Here is a 22,106-nt window from a genome sequence, read left to right on the forward strand (position 1 = left end):
CAAAAGAACCAGTGTAAATTTATTCTCACAAAATATGATGATCACTAAATGATGAGAAAGACCGGAGCACTCTGAAGATGCGAGGTCCCCCCACCTCTAGGTGCGAAAATGGCAGCCGGAGGCGAGGGGACCAAAAGATTCCTTGTGGCACCGACGGCGGCGGATGCAGCCTAAACGAAACCCTACATCCAGGCAAATGTGAGGGCTGATTTGTTTGTGCCTCCGTCACTGCTAGAAAGGAAAAAGTTGTACAGCATTTTGTACGTGGGCTGCGCGCGCTGTGGCCCAGCGAATCCAGCCCACTAGCTAGCCCACTTATTTTCATGTCTACGCAGTTGAAAAAATCTTATTTGCCGCATGCCGAGGCTAATAGTCGAAACTTCGCACATGGCGCCCAATACTGGGACAACCCGTTTTTTTCTTTTTTTCCTGTGTTCTATTTATATTCCTGTTTTTCTTTTTCCGTTTGTTTCTCTTTTTCTTTCCTTATTATTTTTTATTATTCCATTTCAAATTTATTATTCTCCATTTTTTAAATTCATAATTTTGCAAAACGTTAAGAATTTCATTTTTGTTAAAATTTCCAAAAAAAATAATAATTCCAAATTTTGGTTCCAGTTTTGAATTTTTTTGTACTTTTTTCGAAATTTGTCCAAAATGAAAAAAATGTTTCCATTTTTCCAAAAACTAAAGCAAGGTGCTTTTATCCAATTTTTTCATCCTTCACCACTGATTTTTTAAAAATCCGAGGTGGTACTAAATTTTTGGGCGTCTGTTTGCTGGAAAGGAAAAATAGTTTGTATAGAATTTTGTACGTGGGCCGCGCATTGTGGCCCCGTGAAGCCAGCCCACTTATTTTCCTGCCCAAGCAGCTGGGGAAATCCGATTTGCCGCATTGCGGCCAATAGTTGTAGCTTAGCATAGGGCGCCCAATACTGGGCTGGCCCGTTTTCATCCTTTTTTGTGTTATATTTCTATTTTTGTCTCTATTTTGTTCTTTTATCTTTTTATTTTCCCTTTCAAATTTCTTATTTTTTCCTTTTTTCGTTAATTAATAATTTTCTAAAAACGTTTAAATTTCAATTTAGTTCAATTTTTCAAAACATATTTTGTATTTTAAATTTCGGTTCCTACTTTGGAAAAATGTTCAGACCTTTAATCTTTTTTCTCGTTACCAAATTTGTTTAAAATGCAAAATATGTTCCCATTTTATAATAAAATGTTTGGGTTTTCCAAAATTGTGAGAGATATTCAGGAAAATTTGCATTTAAAGAATGTTCCAAATTCGATCATTATTATTGTTTTAGTGAAATATTCACAAATTCAAAATAATATTCACATTTTAAAAACACATTTTCAAAAATGGTTCTGAATGCTCCAAACATGCTCCCATTTTAAAAAATTGTTCACAAATTCAAAAAATGTCCGTGTTTCTACAAAAGGTTCATGTTTTAAAAAAATATTGCCATTTAATTTTTATTCGTGTTTTTCTTAAAAATGTATGACATTTACAAAATTGGATTTCAATTTCCTTATGTTTCTAAGAATATTCATAAATTAATTCTTATATCATTTGAAATTGTCAAAAAAGAAATTTTTTTCTTCGAAACTGACGCTATAGTATGTTCTTCAATTTTCGTGCTGGCCATTGGTTAGTAGGACAAATTTGTTCGAGTGGCTAGCAGCACGTGGTTGGGTCTTTGACGTCGTGAGGTCGATCCTTCAACTCGTTCTTTTTTTTTGTATTTTTACTCGCCCCTTACAAACACATGTTGCTTCGGTGCCCGCTAGTGTGTGGCGCCCCACCCACTATTTGACGCAACTAGCGTCATATAGTAGCTCCCAAGCAGCTGGCCCAAGAAAAAGCAAATACTTTTTTTAAGACAAAAAACAAAAATGATTGCTCTATCGCCCAGGCTGTATTGGGCCTTAGCCACACTCTGCTACTGCTTCGCATTCGGTCCATCGATCCTCGCTGATAAAGAAGGAACATTCATGCCTGATTATAATAATGAAACGAGATTTATGCACTGCAAATTGGTAACTTATCCGGTTACGCTGTCACAGGAGAGAGTGATCGAAACGAATGTGCCCAAAGGTCGCCACACAGCCACCAGATGAGGAGGGCCACAACCCGGAAACAGAGGGCCGAAAGGAAAAACACATGAGTTGGGTGATCGCCGCCACGCTGACCAACCCACCACTATCAAGATCTGGCCATACATGACCCGCGAGAAGGCCGCAGCTCCTCGCTCTGCCGCGCACTGCTGCGGACACCGTTTTCGATGGACACATCATTTACGTCTCTCATTGTTTCTTGAAAAAAAAATCTATCTTATTGCAACGCACGGACATATGTGCTAGTACAGTGCTACGAGGCACGACTAGAATGCAGACGCTCCGGGCAGCTAGCTAGCGAGCTCGGCGTGGCGACCGTGCGCACCGTGGTGTCATGACTCGTGCGCAGATTGGATCGATCGACCTCACGGAGGGGACGGAGTCGGGATCGCGGAGGGCGACGCGACAATCCACGCAAGACAAAGCAGCGCCACCTGTGCATGTAGCACATATTAGTATGTTCATGTTGCTCCATCAGCACGCGCTTGCCCTGGCGCTGTTGTACGGCCATTCCATTCCACTCCTCGGGACATGGATGGCTTAACCGCGAAGCACCTTGGAGCGACGGAGGTGGGAGGACAGCCACCGAGCCACGGCCCATTTTACACGGCGACCGATCCGGGAACGAACGGCTTCTTCTAACAAAAAGGGACCAGCTGCACGGCTTCGCGTCATGTCCGTGTTAGAGTTCCAGAAAGGAAACCATCCACATATATTGCACGGCCGGAGCATGCTACTGCTAGCCGGCCGGGACGAGAGGTTGGGGTAGGAGCACCCTGTCCTGCCTGCCTTATTTGTGGTGGAGTGCGACGCCGACACCGACCGATCGCTCCGCGGCTTCCCACCGTGACCCGATGAATGATTGGCCTGGGACGCGTTTTGCTCCGCAAGGAAGAAAGCCATGTGTCCAACTGTGAACTCTTGTGACACGCTTCATATACATCCGTCCAAAAAGACTAGAGCTTCTCTGAATTAAAGGATTTCTGATAGTCTTTTTGCACGACTCGTATACTGATGATTTGAACCAGTATTTTTAAACATTACCCACATCATGTTTTCCCTGTACCCAGTTATGCAGACTCCGAGAACGCGCAATTTCATCCGAATCCGTATTTTCCACTCACACATCATCATGGGCAGTGGCGATTCCACTAGGGGGCTTCAATAGGCTGAAGCCTACCATCCAAAAATCATATTTCAGCTAAACATGCAACTTAAGAATTATACTGAGATGTTTAACATGTAAACTGCAATGAATTTGCTCAGTAAACTTAGAAACTTGATGTTTTGAGCCTACCCTTCAATTTTGTGCAAGATTCGCCACTGATCATGGGAACATCGATTGGAGATCAACGTATGATGAAAAAGGCCAAGAATTTTTCCTCCGCGAGGATGCCATCACAGGGTTGTAGATGAGTTTTTCTTTGGACGGTGGCAGTCTGGCCTGGATCTGGCTAAGGCTTCCTAAATAAGCTCGACGGACTCTTAGATTGGGAGGAGCAGGCTCCCTCTTTGCCGCTGAGGAGGTGGGTAAGGGGTGAGCACCATCTTGGTTCTTGATGCTCTTTTGATCAAGGATCCGAGGGGATGTATCACTGGCGAAGCTTAGTGTAGAGCAAGGGGGGGCTATGCCAGGCCTAATTAGTGTTTCAACGAGTGATTAGTCCCTCTTGGCCTACTAATTGTTTCTCCTTGAGTCATGGCCCCCTCTTAAATTTTGCTCAAGCTCCGCCACTGGGATGTATGCTGTGTGGAGTTCCCTGATCAATTTTCTTCCACTACATCAACCTATGCCATCGGAACGGAAGATCAATCAATGAAAAGGTTCCGGCAAGCATTTCTACAACCTCCGTGGTGAGGCCCTCTAACCTTTGCCCTAAGATGGCACGGTTTCTGCCGGAGATGGTGGCTGCCCTAGCTCCGGCGCGGTTGACACGGTAGGATTCAATTGCTTTTACCTTTTCTTCTAAGGTCCTATTTGCAAAAAGGGAGGATGTGTAAAGTTTATTTCTTTCAGGGTCCTTCGTTAGTGCACTATCATTTCAGATAGATGCAGTAGTTTCGGGAACCTTATGGTCCCTTCGCGTGTTAAAAAAAGGTCACAACTTTGCATGTTCGCTAAGAACATCACATGAAAATTTCAAACTATAGATACATTTAAGACATATATATCAATCACCCTAAGGAATTGTATAAATTACCAACAATATGAATTATCTACATAACATAAATTGGTAAGAGTAATATTTCTATTGCCACTAATACTCTTATCGCGTTCCAATCTCATAACTATACATATCATGAGATTAGCGCTGATGTCTATGATGAGGACAAACATGTTTAAATCAGGCTATATTTATAGTTCATATTTCAACAAATAATTAAAATGCGCACTAAAAAGAATCATGTGAGATATGTCTCACCTCAATAATGCTAAACCACCAGGTGTGATTTGTTTTCCGATATGTGAAACTCTACTGTTTATGATATCTACATTTAATTTCGGTACAGTTGTGAAGATCGAACGGATGTGATCAGTTTAGGTATAACTACATGGATCTAACGAATCGACGACTGAATGTTTTGCTTTTTTCTTTTAGGAACTTCTAGCACATCTTTGTATCAGTCTTTAGTATTGTGCTTTCAGTATATAACTAGACCATGAAGCCGCGCGTTGCCGCGCCCGCCCATCGTTGATGCAATAACAGAGATGCTTTTGAAAATTTATGTTTGTTTTATGTTTGTTTTGAACATTGCTCCATGATATGTTCAGAATATGGGTAGGAATGACCGTCTTTTCCTTTAATTAAAGATGAATGCGCAAGTTTGTAATTTATTATTTGTATTTGTCCGAACTGTAATGCTAGTTGAGTGGGTAGTGGAAAGTTAATGATTCAGTTACCATTTTACTTTACACTTAATTAATACTATAAAATTGTGTCTTGGTTTGCTCTTTATAATGACCTGCTGTAAGCTGCATGTGGGTTAGTGTCAGACAAAGCAAGAAGGATCCATGGCTACAGTGGCAAGAGGTAATATATTTCACATGATTAAATTATTTGTAACTGTCTTGGTGATTCTCCTTTCACAATTATGTGTACGGGTTAGCCCGAATATACATATAACTTGGGGATTGTTTGCGTCTCTCGGAAGGTAATTTTAGATGAAATTCTTAAGAAGATTGATGGAAGAAGAGCCGAGTATAGTTGCATGAAAGTCGTTATTATTAGCACAAAGAAAATATGTCAGGTAGACTTGACCAGGCCGTTGAACACTGATGTGGATGCTGAGGAAGATGCAGCTATAGCCATGATAGAGAAGCTCACTGAATCATATAGGTTTGAGATTGATGATACGACGGAGGAATTGAAAAAGTGAAATCCTTGTGCTTGAAAATCTGAGAAATCAACAAGTTGAAGCCACGAAGGTGTTGATGAACAAAGATTATATGTGATTTAGAAACAATTTTGTAGAGAAAACAAAATCCTGCATCATGTCCAAAAACTTGACCTCTTTTAATATCATCACTTAGTTCATCTTGCTTCGTTTTGTCAATGTCAGGCCAGATCTGAACTCAATTTATTTTCGAACAATAAACATCGGTTCTGTTCTAAGCATGTGTAACAATGAACCTGTAGCTGGGATGTAGCCCTACCACATCATGTGTACGGGTTGTATTGGCCAGGTCTGTAATGGCAGCAACATGCGTAATAATCTAGCATTTTAATTATTTTGCAAGCCTTGGGAGGTAATAGGTGAGCATCAGTGTATTGAATGCCAAATGAAATTCAGGATCACCATGTGGGAATAATATTGAGTACTGTAAGGGCATAAGGGAATGATTTAAGTTGGAGATGTAGTGCAAGCCACGTTGCTTGTCATGCATGATAATATCTCTCTTGAATGTATCAGTTGCGAAAAACACCAACAATTAGCAAAGCAATGTCGTCAGACGTAGGTAAATTGTATTGGACATCTGCATCTGATTGTGGACCCAATATTCTAATGGTATGCACTAGTCAGGTTAGTCCTTTATTCGGTCCCTAGCAATTCTAAACTGTTATCATTACACAAAGCACATATTCTATTTTCAATTTCTTTGTCAGTCTGGTGATCATGGATATACAGTAGGGCAAATTTAGGCTTCTGGCCTGTTTGAGGAATTAATGAGCCTACCTGTCCGCTTATTCTTCCTACCAGAAAGCTGCATCACAGTGTCGGCATCTAAAACATGGGTGAACCAAGATTTGATCGACCACAGTAAGTAGCTGAAATTATCAGCAAGAGTGCAAAGTCAGATTTAAACGGGAAAAACAGGTTGCATAATATTTGTGCAGAGGTCAGTAATCTAGTGAAACCTTCAAGGGTATCGATGAATGGGGTTGTCCATTGGGATCAGATGGTGACCCTTTGCCGAACCATTTTAAATTGGTCCCTTAATTTGATGCAGGTTTTTCCCTTGTGTGTCACACAGAGTAGTGAGGGAAGAATTCATCTCCTGGTTTGTATGGCAGTATAGAACACAATTATCAAGGAAACAGAAATCTCGTAAAGTAGCACAAGTAGAGGTGAATTAATACTATTTGTTTTTGGTTCCAATCGAATTGTATATAGTAACTGGTTCATTAATCCTTGTCTGCCTACATTGCGGCAGGACTCCACTTGGTCCGCTAGCGCAATGTAACTGGCACGCATCGCTTCCATGGGCTTGTAATCGAAACGTTTAGGCATTTTTACTCTACTTAGGTCCAGTACGTGTCATAGACAGATTGTATGAAATCTGAAACAAGAAATGGAAAGGAAGCAAACAAAATGGATGTGGCTGGTTGGAGTGAAAATCAAACAAATTCCTATGTAACAACTAAAATCACAGTAATAAGAAAACATAGTAGATGATCAAAAGACAACCGTATGTAAGAATATTTGTGAGCATGATACCTGTCCAGAAGCCATGGTTGTAATTGGGTGTAACACACACACCCTCAAGCAATTTCAACACGCAAATCCCAAGGAATGAGGATTGCAAAACTGCAAGGAAGAAATAGGAAGTCACTTCCATAGATACGAAGACATGGAGGAAAATTAGAGGGAGGAAGATGGATAGTTGGCAAGAACAAACCTAGGCAATAGGCATGGCCGAGAGAGACACTGAAGGTAGGAAGGAAGAGATGGCGCAAGGAATAATATATGAAGCAGAATGGGAGATTGGGGTAACGCACCAGGGCAAATTAATCACCATCATCACCCCTGAAACTAATTACCATCATCACCATTATCACAGGAGGTAGACAGTGGACCTTTAATGCCGCAGTTTCAGCTTCGGTTACGGGATGGGAAGGGACGCGCGGTACAGCTGCAAGGCATGGACAAAGGGTGCAGGAGGAGGACAGTCGGCGATGGACGCCGACGGCGCGGACGGCCGCCGCAGCCGCCATGGACGAACGTTGCAGGGCACGAAATTCAGATGAAGAGTACGGGGGGGGGGGGGGGGGGGGGGGAGGACGGCACCCGTGCGGAGGCAGTCGCAGCAGCAGCAGCTCGCCGATGGTGGAACGCCGACGCATCGAGGAGGAAGGAGCGGCGGCGCGGAAGGAAATTGTTCTCGTTTGGGAAGGGCGATGCTGGAACGCGGCGTACGACCTGGACTGTTACCATCGAAACAAAAAGTTGTGGGCCTTACGCTGCCCGATTACTGGGAGCAAACCCAGCTAGCTCTGCGGAGCAGCAGCCCGCGAGACGGGGCGTGCAGCGCGTTAGCGATCAGGGACGACCAGAATTGATCTGGAGCGTATGTTCAAGCGATCCGACGGCTAGACACTCAAATCGCTGTGAAGGCTCCTAACTAGCCTCGTTATACTGTTTCTTAATAGAATACTCCTATTTAAGAGTGGAATAGATGATTTCATGATTTTTTAAATATGTCATATAATGTAAAAGGTCCTCTTGAAATTGTGATTTTGCAAAATTAACTCATACCTTTTCTGCTTGCTAGCTCACGACAGTGCAACTATGCACTTCATGAACAGCGCACTTAACAGCGACCATGTTGTTCATTCGATTATTGGACCCTTTTCCTCCTCACATATGACTGTCCAGCTACTGTGCTTCCCGGACAGTAACTGCAAACCAGACGCACGCACACAAATCGATCCAGAATTTAAGGCAACAAAATAGACAACCTCCATTTGCCCTAAATAGGCCTCCTCCGACGATTAGACATCGCCGGACAACCAACGCATGGATCAGCTCCCTCTTCCTGGGAGCGGCCCCAGAGCCGCAGCCATTACCGGCAATGCATTAGCTCCCTCCTTCGTCGCGATGGATCAGCACGCAGCCTCTACATCCACTTCACCACCGGAAAAGGCGCCGCCGGCGACGCCGTTCCGGGCCCCGGAACACCGTGGAAAGTCCAACTACAACAGGAGATCATCTGACACGATCAAGGCCAAGATCATGTCGCACCCTCTCTATCCGGCTCTCCTCGGAGCCTTCATAGACTGCCGGAGAGTACGTGCATAGCCGAACACAGCTTGTATATGTCTTGCTGCCCTGCGACTGCTGTTTCTCATCTTGTTATTTGCTCTGCCCCAAGGTCGGAGCGCCGCCCGAAGTTGTCGGTCGGCTCTCCTCCCTCGTCGACGAGCTCCAGCCGAGTTCAGATGACATGCAGGAACAGCCAGCGGACCCAGAACTCGACCAGTTTCATGGTAATATGATTAGCTTCTTAGCTGGCTGAATTATTTGCATACATGGATCTAGCGATATGCTTTTGTGTGTATGTGCAGGAGACCTACCGTCCGTGATATGCTGGTGGTGTACAGTCAGGAGCTCACGAGGCAAATCCAAGAAGCCAGTGAGTTGTTGAGGAGCGCTGAGGCCCATATCGACTCGTTTGCAGTAGGTGTGTGCATACTGATTACCTTTGCGGGTTTTCATGGTAAACTTATCCTGATTGGCAAGGACAAATACCCGATTAGCCAACCAATTAGAATCACTGCATTTAAATTGTTGCCGTATTGGTGTGAGTTATGACTTTAAACACACGACCACTCTGTAGTGTTATGTGATTGGTTAAAAATTTGTGTTCTTATTGTTTGCATAGTAGAAATAAAATCATGTTTCGTTGCACGTATGACCGGTATTTTTCATTCATTTCCGGTTGGAATCGGTTTTGTTTACGCCACGAATCCGTAGTCCGGTAAAATCCGCATTCGAATTCGTATCCGGCCATTATCTGCTCCGTTCCGATTCCAACAAAAAATATATGGCAAAGGATACGAGAAAGCATTATTTGATCCGCTCTGATCCGTTTACGTCCCTGCCTAAATGAGTACCCATTTGTACGTCTATCCTGATTGTCTGCTCACACCGCATACACGCGACAGTGAACACCTTCATGTGCTCCACCCACTGAAGCACATACCATTTACGAACCAATACTTACATGAGTATATAACCTGCAAAGGAGTGCAAGCCTTCTTCTTGTAAAAAATCACATTATTGTTGGATAATAAAAGAAACCAACATAAGGCAACACTCCCATTAGGATATGAGTGGAAAGCTTCTTATTGATACCTACAACTAGGTGCCAAAAATATTATGCACATTACAAGACGAATATAAATTTAAGCCACCTTTTCTATAGATCAAAAAACTCGAGCGAACTTGTATTCTGGTCACAATAAAGGACTAGAGTTTGGCAAAATAAAATAAAAATATATGCACCTTCAGTGTAGAAATATTCAATCGTGCATGAATTTACTTTTAGAAACATGTAAATACCAAATTTTCATTAGATGCAAAATCCACCGAGCCCTTGATTTAGAAAGAAGTATCTCTTGTCAACTTCGCAACATATATGCACCCTTGTTTCATTTATTTGTTGTAGCTATCTATGAAGCCAGGGACATAATCGGGCTATAAGAGTTGTCACCTCAGATTTTTAATGAGCCGGGGAGAGAGAAGAGGAGTGGATCGTAAACTTATACTACCTTCATCCTGGTTTATTGGTACTATTCATATTTTGTCCCAAAATTTGACGTATATTTAACTAATAAAATGTTAACGCATGTGATTAAAAAATATATTGTTGGATTCATATTTGAACATAGTTTCTATATGATACTATTTTTTGCGACATGCATTAATATTTTGTTAATTAAATTCATGGTCAAAATTTGCCACAATATACAAAGGGACAATAAACCAGGACAGAGGTTGTAGCCAACTGAAGCACGGTCATCAACACACTTTATGGGAGAAGATGTGTAAGGCCTCTTCCAATGCATCAGTGCTTACATGAGGTGCTAAATAGATTAAAAACTTTAGCAGCTAAAGCCCTCAATGCATAGGTGCTTAATTTGTTGGTGCTAAGCATCCTTCATTTAATGATTTGCAACTAAAGTTTTTCATGCATTGGTGGGTTTCTTTCATTTAAGTGTTTTGCCTAAGTTCTCGCGCTTGGATTGTTTTCTTCTGGGGTCACCACACTCATCTCTCTCTTCTTAATTACATTGCCACATCAGATTTTTTGCCTACATGACAGTCTTAGCACCTGTACAAGGTGGAGCATTGGGAGGGGTGGCATTAGCGACATAATATGTAGAGCTAGCGTGTACAATATGAACGTGCTTTTAGATTGACTATATATATGACGTGGTGAAATAGAGCATGCAGCTGGGTCTCTAATTAGTCTTGCTCTTAGAGCTAGGTTCATACCCCCTTCGTTTCAGTATACAAGACATGTTGCTATTTTCAAAAGCCAAACATTTATATGCTTGATCAAGTTTATAGAATGGTTATATTAGCATCTATAATATCAAATAAATAAAGTATAAATATATTTATGGTGAATCTAATGATACTGATATGACATTGTAGATATTGGAAATCAAACACAGAAATTTAGCTGTCTCAAATCTTGATTGCTAGCTGGATGCTCCATTATGAGAGTAAAAAAAAAGGAGACGAGAGGAGTACTGTATGAGACACCCATTGCCTTTTCTTGGAAAAGAGAAGCATGGAGGCACATGCATGCTGAAACCGCCCGTACGGCCACATGGCAAGGCAACTGCTGGCCAGCTACCCGCTACCGCACCAGGGTTGCCATGGTTGAACGCTGCAACACGACAGACACGCACAGTGACATACTCCCGTGCGGAGACGCCCGTTGATGCATGGGTCGACAGTTCATAGGCAGTGAGGCACCACACACACATGCATGGGCATGTGAACGTTGCGATCTCGCCAGGCATACATGCATGGGCATGTGAACGTCTGACTGAAATGTTCTCTGCCTCCGATGGCCGTACCGCCCGATTATTATCTAGCTTTTTGTGCCTGCATGATTGCACATATATAGGATCAGTTTGCTTGATCTGGAAGAGAGACCATGCATGGTCAGTTCGATGTTGGATCTTGGATGTCATGGTGGTGCTGGTGGTGGTGCTGGTGGGGCGTGCAGGCTTGTTCTGTGGTAATTTGGTGGTTACATGTGCAGCCAGCAGCTGATCAATGGTAGCAAAAGCAAACCCATAGATCTAGTGACAATATTTATGTCAATTTATAGTACACTACTCTCTCTCTCTGTCCGCGAAAACTTCTACCTTTTGCCCTTCAAAGTTTTAAAATTTTGACCAAATTTATAGAAAAAAATAGTAACATATATAACATCAAATTGATACATTATGAAAGTACATTTCAAAACGAATCTAGTGATACTAATTTAGTGTCATAAATACTGCTATTTTTTTATAAAGTTGATCAAATTTTAAAACTACGACTCAGGACAATAGTTAGAAGTACACTTATTTGCTGATGGAGGGATCAATGTCATAACAGTCTCACTAAGTCTCAGTCAACTGAGACTTTGTTATGTCTCAGTCGATACTATCTTCCTTTGATTTTGCATAGAGATTCGTGCAAAAATTTATTTTCAGTTTTTCTTTTTTCTTTTTGTATATTATATCACTTGACTGAGACTTGAGTCGACTGAGATCTAGCCACACCCATGTCATAAATTATACTACTTTTTTTATAAAGTTGGTCAAAATTTAACACTTTAGACTTGGGGACAAAAGTTAGAAATACATTTATTCACGGACGGAGACGGTATGTTTCTATCTAACTCTAACGTTGGCTTGTTAGAAGACTGGCAACAACTACAACGAGTGCGGGGGTTCTTTCGAAGATGAGCAGGAGACCAGGGACGTCGCCGGCCTGCCTTCCGGCGAGGGCAAGCAGCTGACGAGCCAGCTCCTGGACAAGTACAGCGGCTACCTGAGAAGCCTCTGGAGGGACCTCTCCGGGAAGAAGAAGAAGAAGAAGAAGAAGAGCGGGAGGCTGCCGAGGGAGGCGTGCCAGAGGCTCCTGCACTGGTGGCAGCTGCACCAAGGATGGCCCTACCCATCGGTACGTGCTTGGCTATGTACGAGTGCTTTTGGGTTCATGCGTGCATGCATGGAGATCGTTACGTATCTTGGTTGGAGCTTCAAAAGCGCTAATGGCGCCATAAGTGCGTGCGTTCCAGGAACCGGAGAAACTGGTGTTGGCGGAGTCGACCGGGCTCGACACGAGGCAGATCAACAACTGGTTCGTTAACCAGAGGAAGCGGCACTGGAGGCCGGCGCCGCCCGCGATGGGTAGCAGGTTGCAGCACATCGACGCCGGTGCTTGCAGCAGCAGCTCTCCTGCCGTCCTTGGGATGGAAGGCCAGCACTTCACCGGACGGAGTGGGTACCCCGACGGTGGTCCGTTTTGAGACCCTAATCAGTCGACTGCATGCCCCGCATCGTGTGCTAGCTCGCTACCATTGTGCACGCGGGTATGGAGTACAACACGCACGCGCTTCCAGACGTGCATGCAGTAGATTCATTGCAAAGTGAAGTTTACATGTGTAATAATGGAGCGTAAATGAGATCAACTTTTTTTAGGCAAAATTGTATGGATCATGGGGTTCGACAAGCCAAATGTGCCGCCCCTGATCCAATGAATGTGAAAACTTGGCTAACCTATCAACATTGTCAAGGAGACGTGATGGCAGAAGCTTGGTCATTGCCTTGTATACGTACCATGCAAAATAATGGTTGCTACATGCTTTAGAGCCTCTTCCTGATATTGAGCGTTCAATGTTGCTTATGATGCTTTGGCGAGCGTGGCACACCCGTAACGAGGTGGTTCATCATGATTCTTGTATTACGCACGTTAATCGTAGCCAAAACAAAGTTAGTGATAGCATATCCAAATTTGCTCGTCTAGAAGGCAGAACCATGACTTGGATTGGCTCGGGTCCTTCGGATGCTATGGAGCTAGCTATGATTGATTGTATGAACTGCTTCAGTTGAGTTATACATTATTTCACTCAGAAAAAAAAACACTGTCATTCATAGCTCTGCTTGGGTTGGGCGAGCTTTGCTGCGCCATTGGTGTTGCTGGGTTTTTATAAATAAAAAAAATACTCTCTCCATTTCAAAATATAAGGTGTATTTTTTTGAAAAGTCAAACCTATTTAAGTTTGATCAAAACGATAGAGAAATATACCAATATCCATACATAATATCAAACTGTATCATTAGATTCATCATGAAATGAATTTTCGTATTTATATTTTGAAACCGAGGGAGTATTTGGTATGGTAAGTGGGAAAATGATGGAGTATGTTTATCATTTTATTTATAAGGTGGTGTTCTGGTGGTCTTTCACGTTGTGATTCTGTGTTATCTGCTATGTGGGGAAATTTTCCGCGTCGTGATTCTGTGTTATCTGCTCTGTGGGGAATTCTTTCGCGTTCTGATTCTGCTATGTGGGGAAATTTTCTGCGTCGGTGTCTGCATGAACTATATTTATGCTACAATTTCACATGTTGACGTTTATTTTTTTAGATGGTGAGAGGATGCACGGGATTGGTACGTTTTCATAGGCCGGTTGGTCCCGATTGATTTTAAAAATCATTGACCCGGTCAAAATCATGAACCAAATGCAAAATAAAATACCCCGATTGAATAGAAAGCTCCACCATTAAGGAGCATAGTGAATTAAAAGAAATAAATGAAACAGCTTCATAATATCACATAGTTTTTAATGTAACCAGGGGATTGTCCCTTCCATGTATTATACCACAGATAACAACAACCTTCATTCCATTCAGCTTCTTTGTAACAAACATCCAAATAAATGTATGTGTTCGATGCAAAGAATAATTTCACGTACAATAAGAGTGACTTTAGGAGATTCAGTCTCCAGCACATGCTCATTGATGTACAAAATCACAAAAAATGGAAGAAAAAAAATCATCTTTATGGACGGTCATGTGGTATGGCAACCAGTTCACTTCATAGTTTGTGATTCCATTTTTTCATCCCAAGTACATGGATGCTTGGTTTGATCAGCAAAGTCAGGACACAAAATCTCTAAAGCAAAACAACTCATTATATATGAATCTCCTCAACTTCAGGTAAAACAGCCCTCCAAAATCTAGGGATCATTTTCACTGCTATAGAAGAGGTAAGGCAAAAATAAACTGCAAGATGATTGCTTAGTCTGCAGTGATTTACTACCTACTCCCTCCGTTCCAAAATAGATGACCCAACTTTGTACTAAAATTAATACAAAGTTGAGTCATCTATTTTGGAACGGGGGAGTACTTGCAGCGAGAACAACGCCAGAGCATGATGCCTTGCCATCCGGAGACAATGGATACCTACTGTTTTAATATGCGATTATAGACTCAACCAGGTTCCTGTACCAAAGAAATCGGCACATGAAGCATAAGCGGTTTTGCTATCATTTTGTCCATAGCATTGAAACACTATAAAGAAGCTGAGCATGAAAGCAGAAGTTGTTCATCATAGTTCTAATTTAATTCCAAGAAGGAATCCATAAGATAAACCTGTGAACATAGAATTTTAAGCACCTGTTTGCCTTTTCTAATTTTACCTTTATTGTTTTTTTCAAAACGGAGGCAAAAGTTTTGTCTCATCCATTAATTAAGCTGGTAGGAACTAGGGTTCTACCGGGTCTAGGCCGGAGGGTGTAGGGGAAGGAGGGGGCTGGACAAGGGCGAACTCGCGGTCGCTGGCGGCTGGGCGCCGTCGTGCGCGAGGGAGGAGGCGGCGGCGTTGGCAGGAGGTGGCTAGGGTTAGGTCTCCCGGCTCCCTTCGGGAAGCCGAGCAAATAATGATTGCTTCTTGCTTCATCTCAAAACAGGTCCTTACATGAGTTTATATAATCCTCCTAATGATATAATTGGGCTAAGCCCCTAACACGATAAGATAACTGGGCCAGGCCCCTAACTGCCTGGACTGTAATATATATGCCGCTCATGACATTTCTCCCTGCCTGCACAAACAGCTCGTCCTCGAGCTGGAAGGCTGGGAAACGCTTGTGGAACTCCTCGAGGTGATCAACCGTCGCCAAACACCTCCGCGGCAGCTTGGGCAGGCAGGTCGCCGAGGCCGGTGGTGGCGGCGTCCTCCTCCATGTAGTCTGCAACCTCCAGGCAGAAGAGACGCGGGCAGACGTGGCCAGGCATGTAGGGCTCGTCGTAGTTGAAGCACAACCCTTGGCGGCGACGCTCAAGTAGCTCGGCCGAGGTGAGCCGGCGGAATGGGCGCGCCGCGGTCATGGCGAGGGTTGCCGCGGAAGTCTGAGCAGGCCGACCCTGCGCGGGAACATCCGGCCAGGGTGGCGGCCCAGCGGCCTGGGACGGTGATGCCTGCTGGATGGCCACCGCGCGGCGCTCGAACGCGCGTGCGTAGTACATGGCCGTTTGGAGGTCTTGGGGTCCCTGCAACTCCACGTCCATGCGGATATGATCTGGCAGATCGCCGATGAAGAGTTCGGCCCGTTGGCGAGCCGTCACGCCGGGCGCGTGGCATGCCAGGGCCTGAAAGTGGTCGGTGAAGTCATGCATCGAGGTGAAGGGAAAGCGGCCCAACTTCGCCAGCCGGCTCCCGCGTATTGACAGTCTGAAGCGAAGGAGGCAGAGCTCGCGAAGACACTCCCATGGGGGCATGCCGCCCTCGTCCTGCTCGAGGGCGTAGTACCACGTCTGGGCGGCGCCGCGGAGGTGATAAGAGGCGAGCCGTTGCCCCTGGAAGAACTGCTCGCACTGGTTGAGCCAGTTGAGGGGGTCCTCGGTGCCGTCTCAGGTGGCGAAGTCGAGCTTGGCGAAGCGCGGTGGGGTCGAAGCCTGACCGCCGTGGGCATACGACTCGGCGGTACGGGGCAACAAAGAGGATGACGTCGGGTCGGTGGGCACCGGGGTTCCCCCGTGAAACGGCGGTCCGTCGAGGCCCGCGCAGGCACCCGCGGAGCCGGAGGGCCCGCCGTTGCAGGGTGGACGCCGGCTGTTCCCCGCCATAGTGCAGACCGGCTGCGCTGTCGACCCGGCCAACCAGGTCGGAAGCAGTGACGGTGAGGGTGGGAATCAGACCTGCTGGATCAGAACGCCCGTCGGCGCGGTCGTCGCCGACCCGGTGCTGCGCGGCGTGGGTGCCTGTGGCTGCAGCGGTTGCTGCAAGGGCGCGACGGGCGCGGCAGCTGCTGCATGTGGGCGACGGGCGGCCAGAGTGGAGTGCTGGCGGGGGGCGGCTGCAGCGGCAGCGGGTGCTGCATGGGGGCGATAGGCGTGGGGGGTGACGTGAGAGCCGACGACGGCCACTGCAGGGTGGTGGCGGGCGGCGGCTGCAGCGGCAGCTGGGGGTGCAGCGGCCCAGCGAACGCCGCGGAGGCCGCCGAGTGCAGCGAGTACCACGGCAGGGCTGGCGGACCGGCCGTGGCAGCCGGCGGCGGGGGTGGCAGAGGCCCATAGGGGCTGGCCAAGTACAGCCGGATCTCCTGGACCCCGGTGACCTCCTCCGGGGTGTAGACGGTGGCGGGTGGCAGCAGCTGGGCGGTGGGGGCGCCGAAGGTGGGGACCAGCGGCGCGGGTGGGGAGGACAGCAACGCGGTGGTGATGGGCAGTGGCGCGACGGTGGTGGGCAGCGGCGCGGGTGGGGTGGGCAGCGGTGCAGAAGACATGATCACAACCGAGCTAGCTGATACCAAAGTGGTAGGAACTAGGGTTCTACCGGGTCTAGGCCGGAGGGTGTAGGGGAAGGAGGGGGCTGGACGAGGGCGAACTCGCGGTCGCTGGCGGCTGGGCGTCGTCATGCGCGAGGGAGGAGGCGGCGGCGTTGGCAGGAGGCGGCTAGGGTTAGGTCTCCCGGCTCCCATCGGGAAGCCGAGCAAATAATAATTGCTTCTTGCTTCATCTCAAAATGGGTTTTTACATGAGTTTATATAATCCTCCTAATGATATAATTGGGCTAAGCCTCTAACACGATAAGATAACCGGGCAGGCCCCTAACTGCCTGGACTGTAATATATATGCCGCTCATAACATAAGCAGAAGAGAGTTGCCCAGTTAATTAGTGGAAAACCGGGCAAAAACCAATACATCAAGGGCCAAGTCCACTCCACCACACACATCAAACAACACAAGGCCAAGCCCACACTCACTGCCAACATGCCGAAAGACAACAAGCCGCCATCCACCACTGCAAGAAAGAAGAATCCGTGACTACCATGAGAGGAGCAGTCACGGGACTGTCCTGCAGAAATGAAGGACATGCACACCACATGACCTGCGCCCAAATGCATTAACATGCAAACAGCCAACATCGAAGGCAACCTCGTCGCCCACATGACACGAAGCCGAATCCCTCGAAGCTGCAATATCTCGGAGCCGCCGCCCCGACATCCATCGCTCCACTGCGCCCTGCGCGATCAACCGACTCCACCTTCTAGGGCCGCCGCCACGACATACCACCGCTCGCTCTCGAGCCACGACGCCGCACGACCCATCCACCTATGACCCGCGTTGCATAGGAAAACCGCCCGCAGACCACGACCGTCGCACCGCTTTCGGGGCCGCCGCCCCGACATACCACCACTCGCCCTCGAGCCACGACGCCGCACAACCCAACCACCCGCAACCCACCTTGTGCAGGAAAACCGCCCGCAGACCACGGCCTTTGCATCGCTTCCGGGGCCGCCGCCCCGACATAAAGTCCAACCGTCCACACTGGAACGCGTTGACCGAGCCGACGACCTTGCCGCCCTCACAGCTCAAGAACGCCGCCCAAGCCATGCTGAGCTGCAGCCCTACCTCATGGAGCCGTCCCTGCATGTCCGGGGCCGCTGCTCTGACATCCACTGACCCTGATGGTAGAGAGATCCCTCGCAACAGCCTCAACCGCCTCTCCCAAGCGACGCCTCCAAGGAGGGCACGACATAGACGACGTCGCCGCCGCCTGCTTCGGAGTACCGAAGCTAGGAATTTCATCCAGAGAGCCAAATCCATCATGAGGCCGAAGGAGCTCCACAACGACGCCTTCAAGAAGGTAGACGACATCTGTAGGTGCCGCCGTCGCCGGTCCTGACCATGGTCAGGGCAATGCTTTCGCCGGAGCTCCTCGTCACACGACCGGATTGCGGAACCAGAGCACCATAGCCGCTCGGATCGTCGGAGAGCTCACCTCCACCACCTGCAGCCAACCACCACCACGCAAACCCCACTGAGGGAGTCCTGGATTAGGGGGTGTTCGGGTAGCCGGACTATACCTTCAGCCGGACTCCTGGATTATGAAGATACAAGATTGAAGACTTTGTCCCGTGTCCGGATGGGACTTTCCTTGGCGTGGAAGGCAAGCTTGGCGATGCGATATTCAAGATCTCCTACCCTTGTAACTGACTCTGTGTAACCCTAACCCTATCCGGTGCCTATATAAACCGGAGGGTTGTAGTCCGTAGAGAATCAACTCCATACACAACAATCATACCATAGGCTAGCTTCTAGGGTTTAGCCTCCTTGATCTCGTGGTAGATCTACTCTTGTACTACCCATATCATCAATATTAATCAAGCAGGAGTAGGGTTTTACCTCCATCGAGAGGGCCCGAACCTGGGTAAAACAAAGTGTCCCCTGTCTCCTGTTACCATCCGGCCTAGACGCACAGTTCGGGACCCCCTACCCGAGATCCGCCGGTTTTGACACCGACATTGGTGCTTTCATTGAGAGTTCCTCTGTGTCGTCGCTTTTAGGCCCGATGGTTCCTCCGATCATCAACAACGATGCAGTCCAGGGTGAGAATTTTCTCCCCGAACGAATCTTCATCTTCAGCGGCTTCGCACTGCGGGCCAATTCGCTTGGCCACCTTGAGCAGATCGAAAGCTACGCCCCTGGCCGTCAGGTCAGGTTTGGAAGCCTAAACTACACGGCTGACATCCGCGGGGACTTGATCTTCGACGGATTCGAGCCACAGCCAAGCGTGCCACATTGTCTCGATGGGCATGGTATAGCTCTGCCGCCGAACAGCGTCTTGGAGGCCGCACACGCATCGGTTTCGACTGTTGATTCAGAGCCTACTGCGCCAATCGAAGATCAGCGGTTGGATGCTGCCTCAGGGGCTGTGATCTCAGAGGCGATTGAGCCGAATTCCAGCCCCGCACTCCGCATGGCCCGTAACTCCAAGGAGCCGGATTCCTCTCCGAACTCCGAACCCCTCGCGCCCCTGCCGATCGAGCCCGATTGGGCGCCAATAATGGAGTTCACCGCCGCGGACGTCTTTCAGCACTCGCCCCTCGGCGACATCCTGAATTCTCTAAAGTCTCTCTCTTTATCAGGAGAGCCCTAGCTGGACTACGGTTAGCAAGGTTGGGACACGGACGATGAAGAAATTCAAAGCCCACCCACCACCCACTTGGTAGCCACTGTCGACAATTTAAACGACGTGCTCAACTTTGACTCCGGAGACATCGACAGCATGGATGACGATGCAGGAGATACCGATGAACCAACGCCCATAGGGCATTGGACAGCCACCTCATCTTACGATGTGTACATGGTGGATACCCCTAAAGGAAGCGATAACGAGGAAAAAGGGGATGGGACGGGAGATCGACCCCCCGAAAAGCAATCAAAGCATCGACGCAAACGACGACCCGAACCCGCCTCAACAAAAACCCAGTCATAGAGCAGGACGAGCCGGTAGACGACGAGCAGGCCTTAGAGCAACCGTCCGAACAGGGAAACACGGATAGAGAAACCGAACATCCCTCCTCCGGCGAAAATGGCATTCTAGACAACCTCACGCCGAATAAACCTATGGAGCAGAAGAATCTCCACGAGAGGCTCGTTGCAACTGCACGCAGCCTAAAAAAGCAGAAGCGGAAGCTAAAAACAGCGGAAGATGCACTCCGGATTAGATGGAGCAAAGTAACCAATACAACAGATAAGTACGGCGACAGTCGCCGCACTAAAAGCTATCCGAAAAGAAAGCTACTGCCTGAATTCGACAAAGAGGCCCTAGAGCCCTCGCATTCAAAAAATAAAAAAGCCACATGGTCGGATAGACGACCCCATAAAGCAGCAAGCGGCGCCGCACATAAATCGGCATGCGACCCACTTAAGGATCCGCATCACGGCCCAGTCAGGTCCATTTACGGGCCAAGAAAGCAAGCTCTCACAAGCAACTCTATGAAGCCATCATCAGAATCCGGCATACCCAAATACAGGGGCGCCGCACACCCCCTATGTTTCACCGATGAGGTCCTGGACTATGAATTCCCAGAGGGATTCAAACCCGTAAACATAGAGGCATACGATGGAACAACAGACCCTGGAGTCTGGATCGAGGATTATATCCTCCACATACACATGGCTAGAGGAGATGATCTCCACGCCATAAAATATCTACCCCTTAAGCTTAAAGGGCCAGCCCGGCATTGGCTTAAAAGTCTTCCCGAAAACACAATTGGAAGCTGGGAAGAGCTCGAGGATGCTTTCCGAGCAAACTTTCAAGGGACCTATGTCCGGCCTCCGGATGCAAACGATCTTAGTCACATAACTCAACAACCTGGAGAATCAGCTCGGCAGTTCTGGAATAGATTCCTCACTAAAAAAGAATCAGATAGTCGACTGTCCGGATGCCGAAGCCCTAGCAGCTTTCAGGCATAATGTCCGAGACGAATGGCTCGCCAGACAGCTCGGCCAAGAAAAGCCAAGAACAATGGCCGCACTAACAAGCCTCATGACCCGCTTTTGTGCAGGGGAGGACAACTGGTTGGCAAGACGCAGCACCAGCGACCCAAGTACATCCGAAACTAGGGATGGAAACAGAAAAACGCGACGCAACAAGGACCGTCACTGGACTAAGGACAAAAGTCCGAAGAGCACGGCAGTCAATGCCGGATTCAAAGGCTCACGACAAAATCAGGAAAAATCGCCCCCCAGGATAACAGGGACGATCCATCCAACCTAAACAAAATCCTGGACAGGACATGTCAGATACACGGTACTCCTGGGAAGCCTGCTAACCATACCCACATAGACTGTTGGGTCTTCAAACAATCCGGCAGACTCAATGCCGAACACAAGGGGCTCGACACACCAAGCGAAGACGAGGACGAACCCCAACAACAGAGCACCAGGAAACAAAAGAACTTCCCACAAGAAGTAAAAACAGTGAACTCACTTCACATAACAAAACGTGCGGTGCCCGTAAAGGTACGCACCACACGGCCCATCCCCAAAGGGTCCTGCCACTGGTTGTCAAAACCGATCATCTTCGATCAGCTAGATTATTCTAGGAATATCAAGAATGTAGGATGGACTGCCTTGATACTCGATCCAATAATTGGCGGACTCAAGTTATGAAATGTCCTTATGGACGGCGGCAGCGGACTAAACCTGATATATCAGGATACAATATAGCACATGGGGATAAACCCAGCAAGAATCCGCCGCAGCAAAACCTCCTTTCAAGGGGTAATACCTGGTCCGGACACCCATTGTACGGGTTTTCTCCGGCTCACAGTCACATTAAGCTCTGCCAATAACCTTCGCCGCGAAAAGCTGACCTTCCATATCGTCCCGTTTTCAAGTCGCTATCAAGCACTACTGGGACGCGAAGCTTTCGCTCGCTTTAACGCAATACCGCATTATGCAT

At 47.2% G+C, this 22,106-nt stretch overlaps 1 protein-coding gene and 1 pseudogene across 1 annotated transcript; one reads left to right on the forward strand and one right to left on the reverse strand.

Moving 5' to 3' along the window:
• The first annotated feature begins 8,275 nt into the window (after nt 1-8,275).
• On the forward strand, nt 8,276-13,041 carry LOC125554583 (homeobox protein knotted-1-like 4). Its single transcript, XM_087520114.1, has 5 exons — nt 8,276-8,625; nt 8,711-8,825; nt 8,904-8,971; nt 12,265-12,528; nt 12,647-13,041. The coding sequence occupies exons 1-5, from the start codon at nt 8,356-8,358 to the stop codon at nt 12,875-12,877; spliced, it is 948 nt and encodes a 315-aa protein (XP_087376240.1). The 5' UTR covers nt 8,276-8,355; the 3' UTR covers nt 12,878-13,041.
• A 2,931-nt stretch (nt 13,042-15,972) lies between these two features.
• Nucleotides 15,973-17,136, reverse strand: LOC147974697 (uncharacterized; annotated as a pseudogene).
• Between the last annotated feature and the right edge of the window lie 4,970 nt (nt 17,137-22,106).

This window comes from Triticum urartu, chromosome 4A, assembly GCF_056163025.1.
Source record: "Triticum urartu cultivar PI428250 chromosome 4A, HENAU_Tu73, whole genome shotgun sequence".
In the NCBI taxonomy this organism is placed as follows: Eukaryota; Viridiplantae; Streptophyta; class Magnoliopsida; order Poales; family Poaceae; genus Triticum; species Triticum urartu.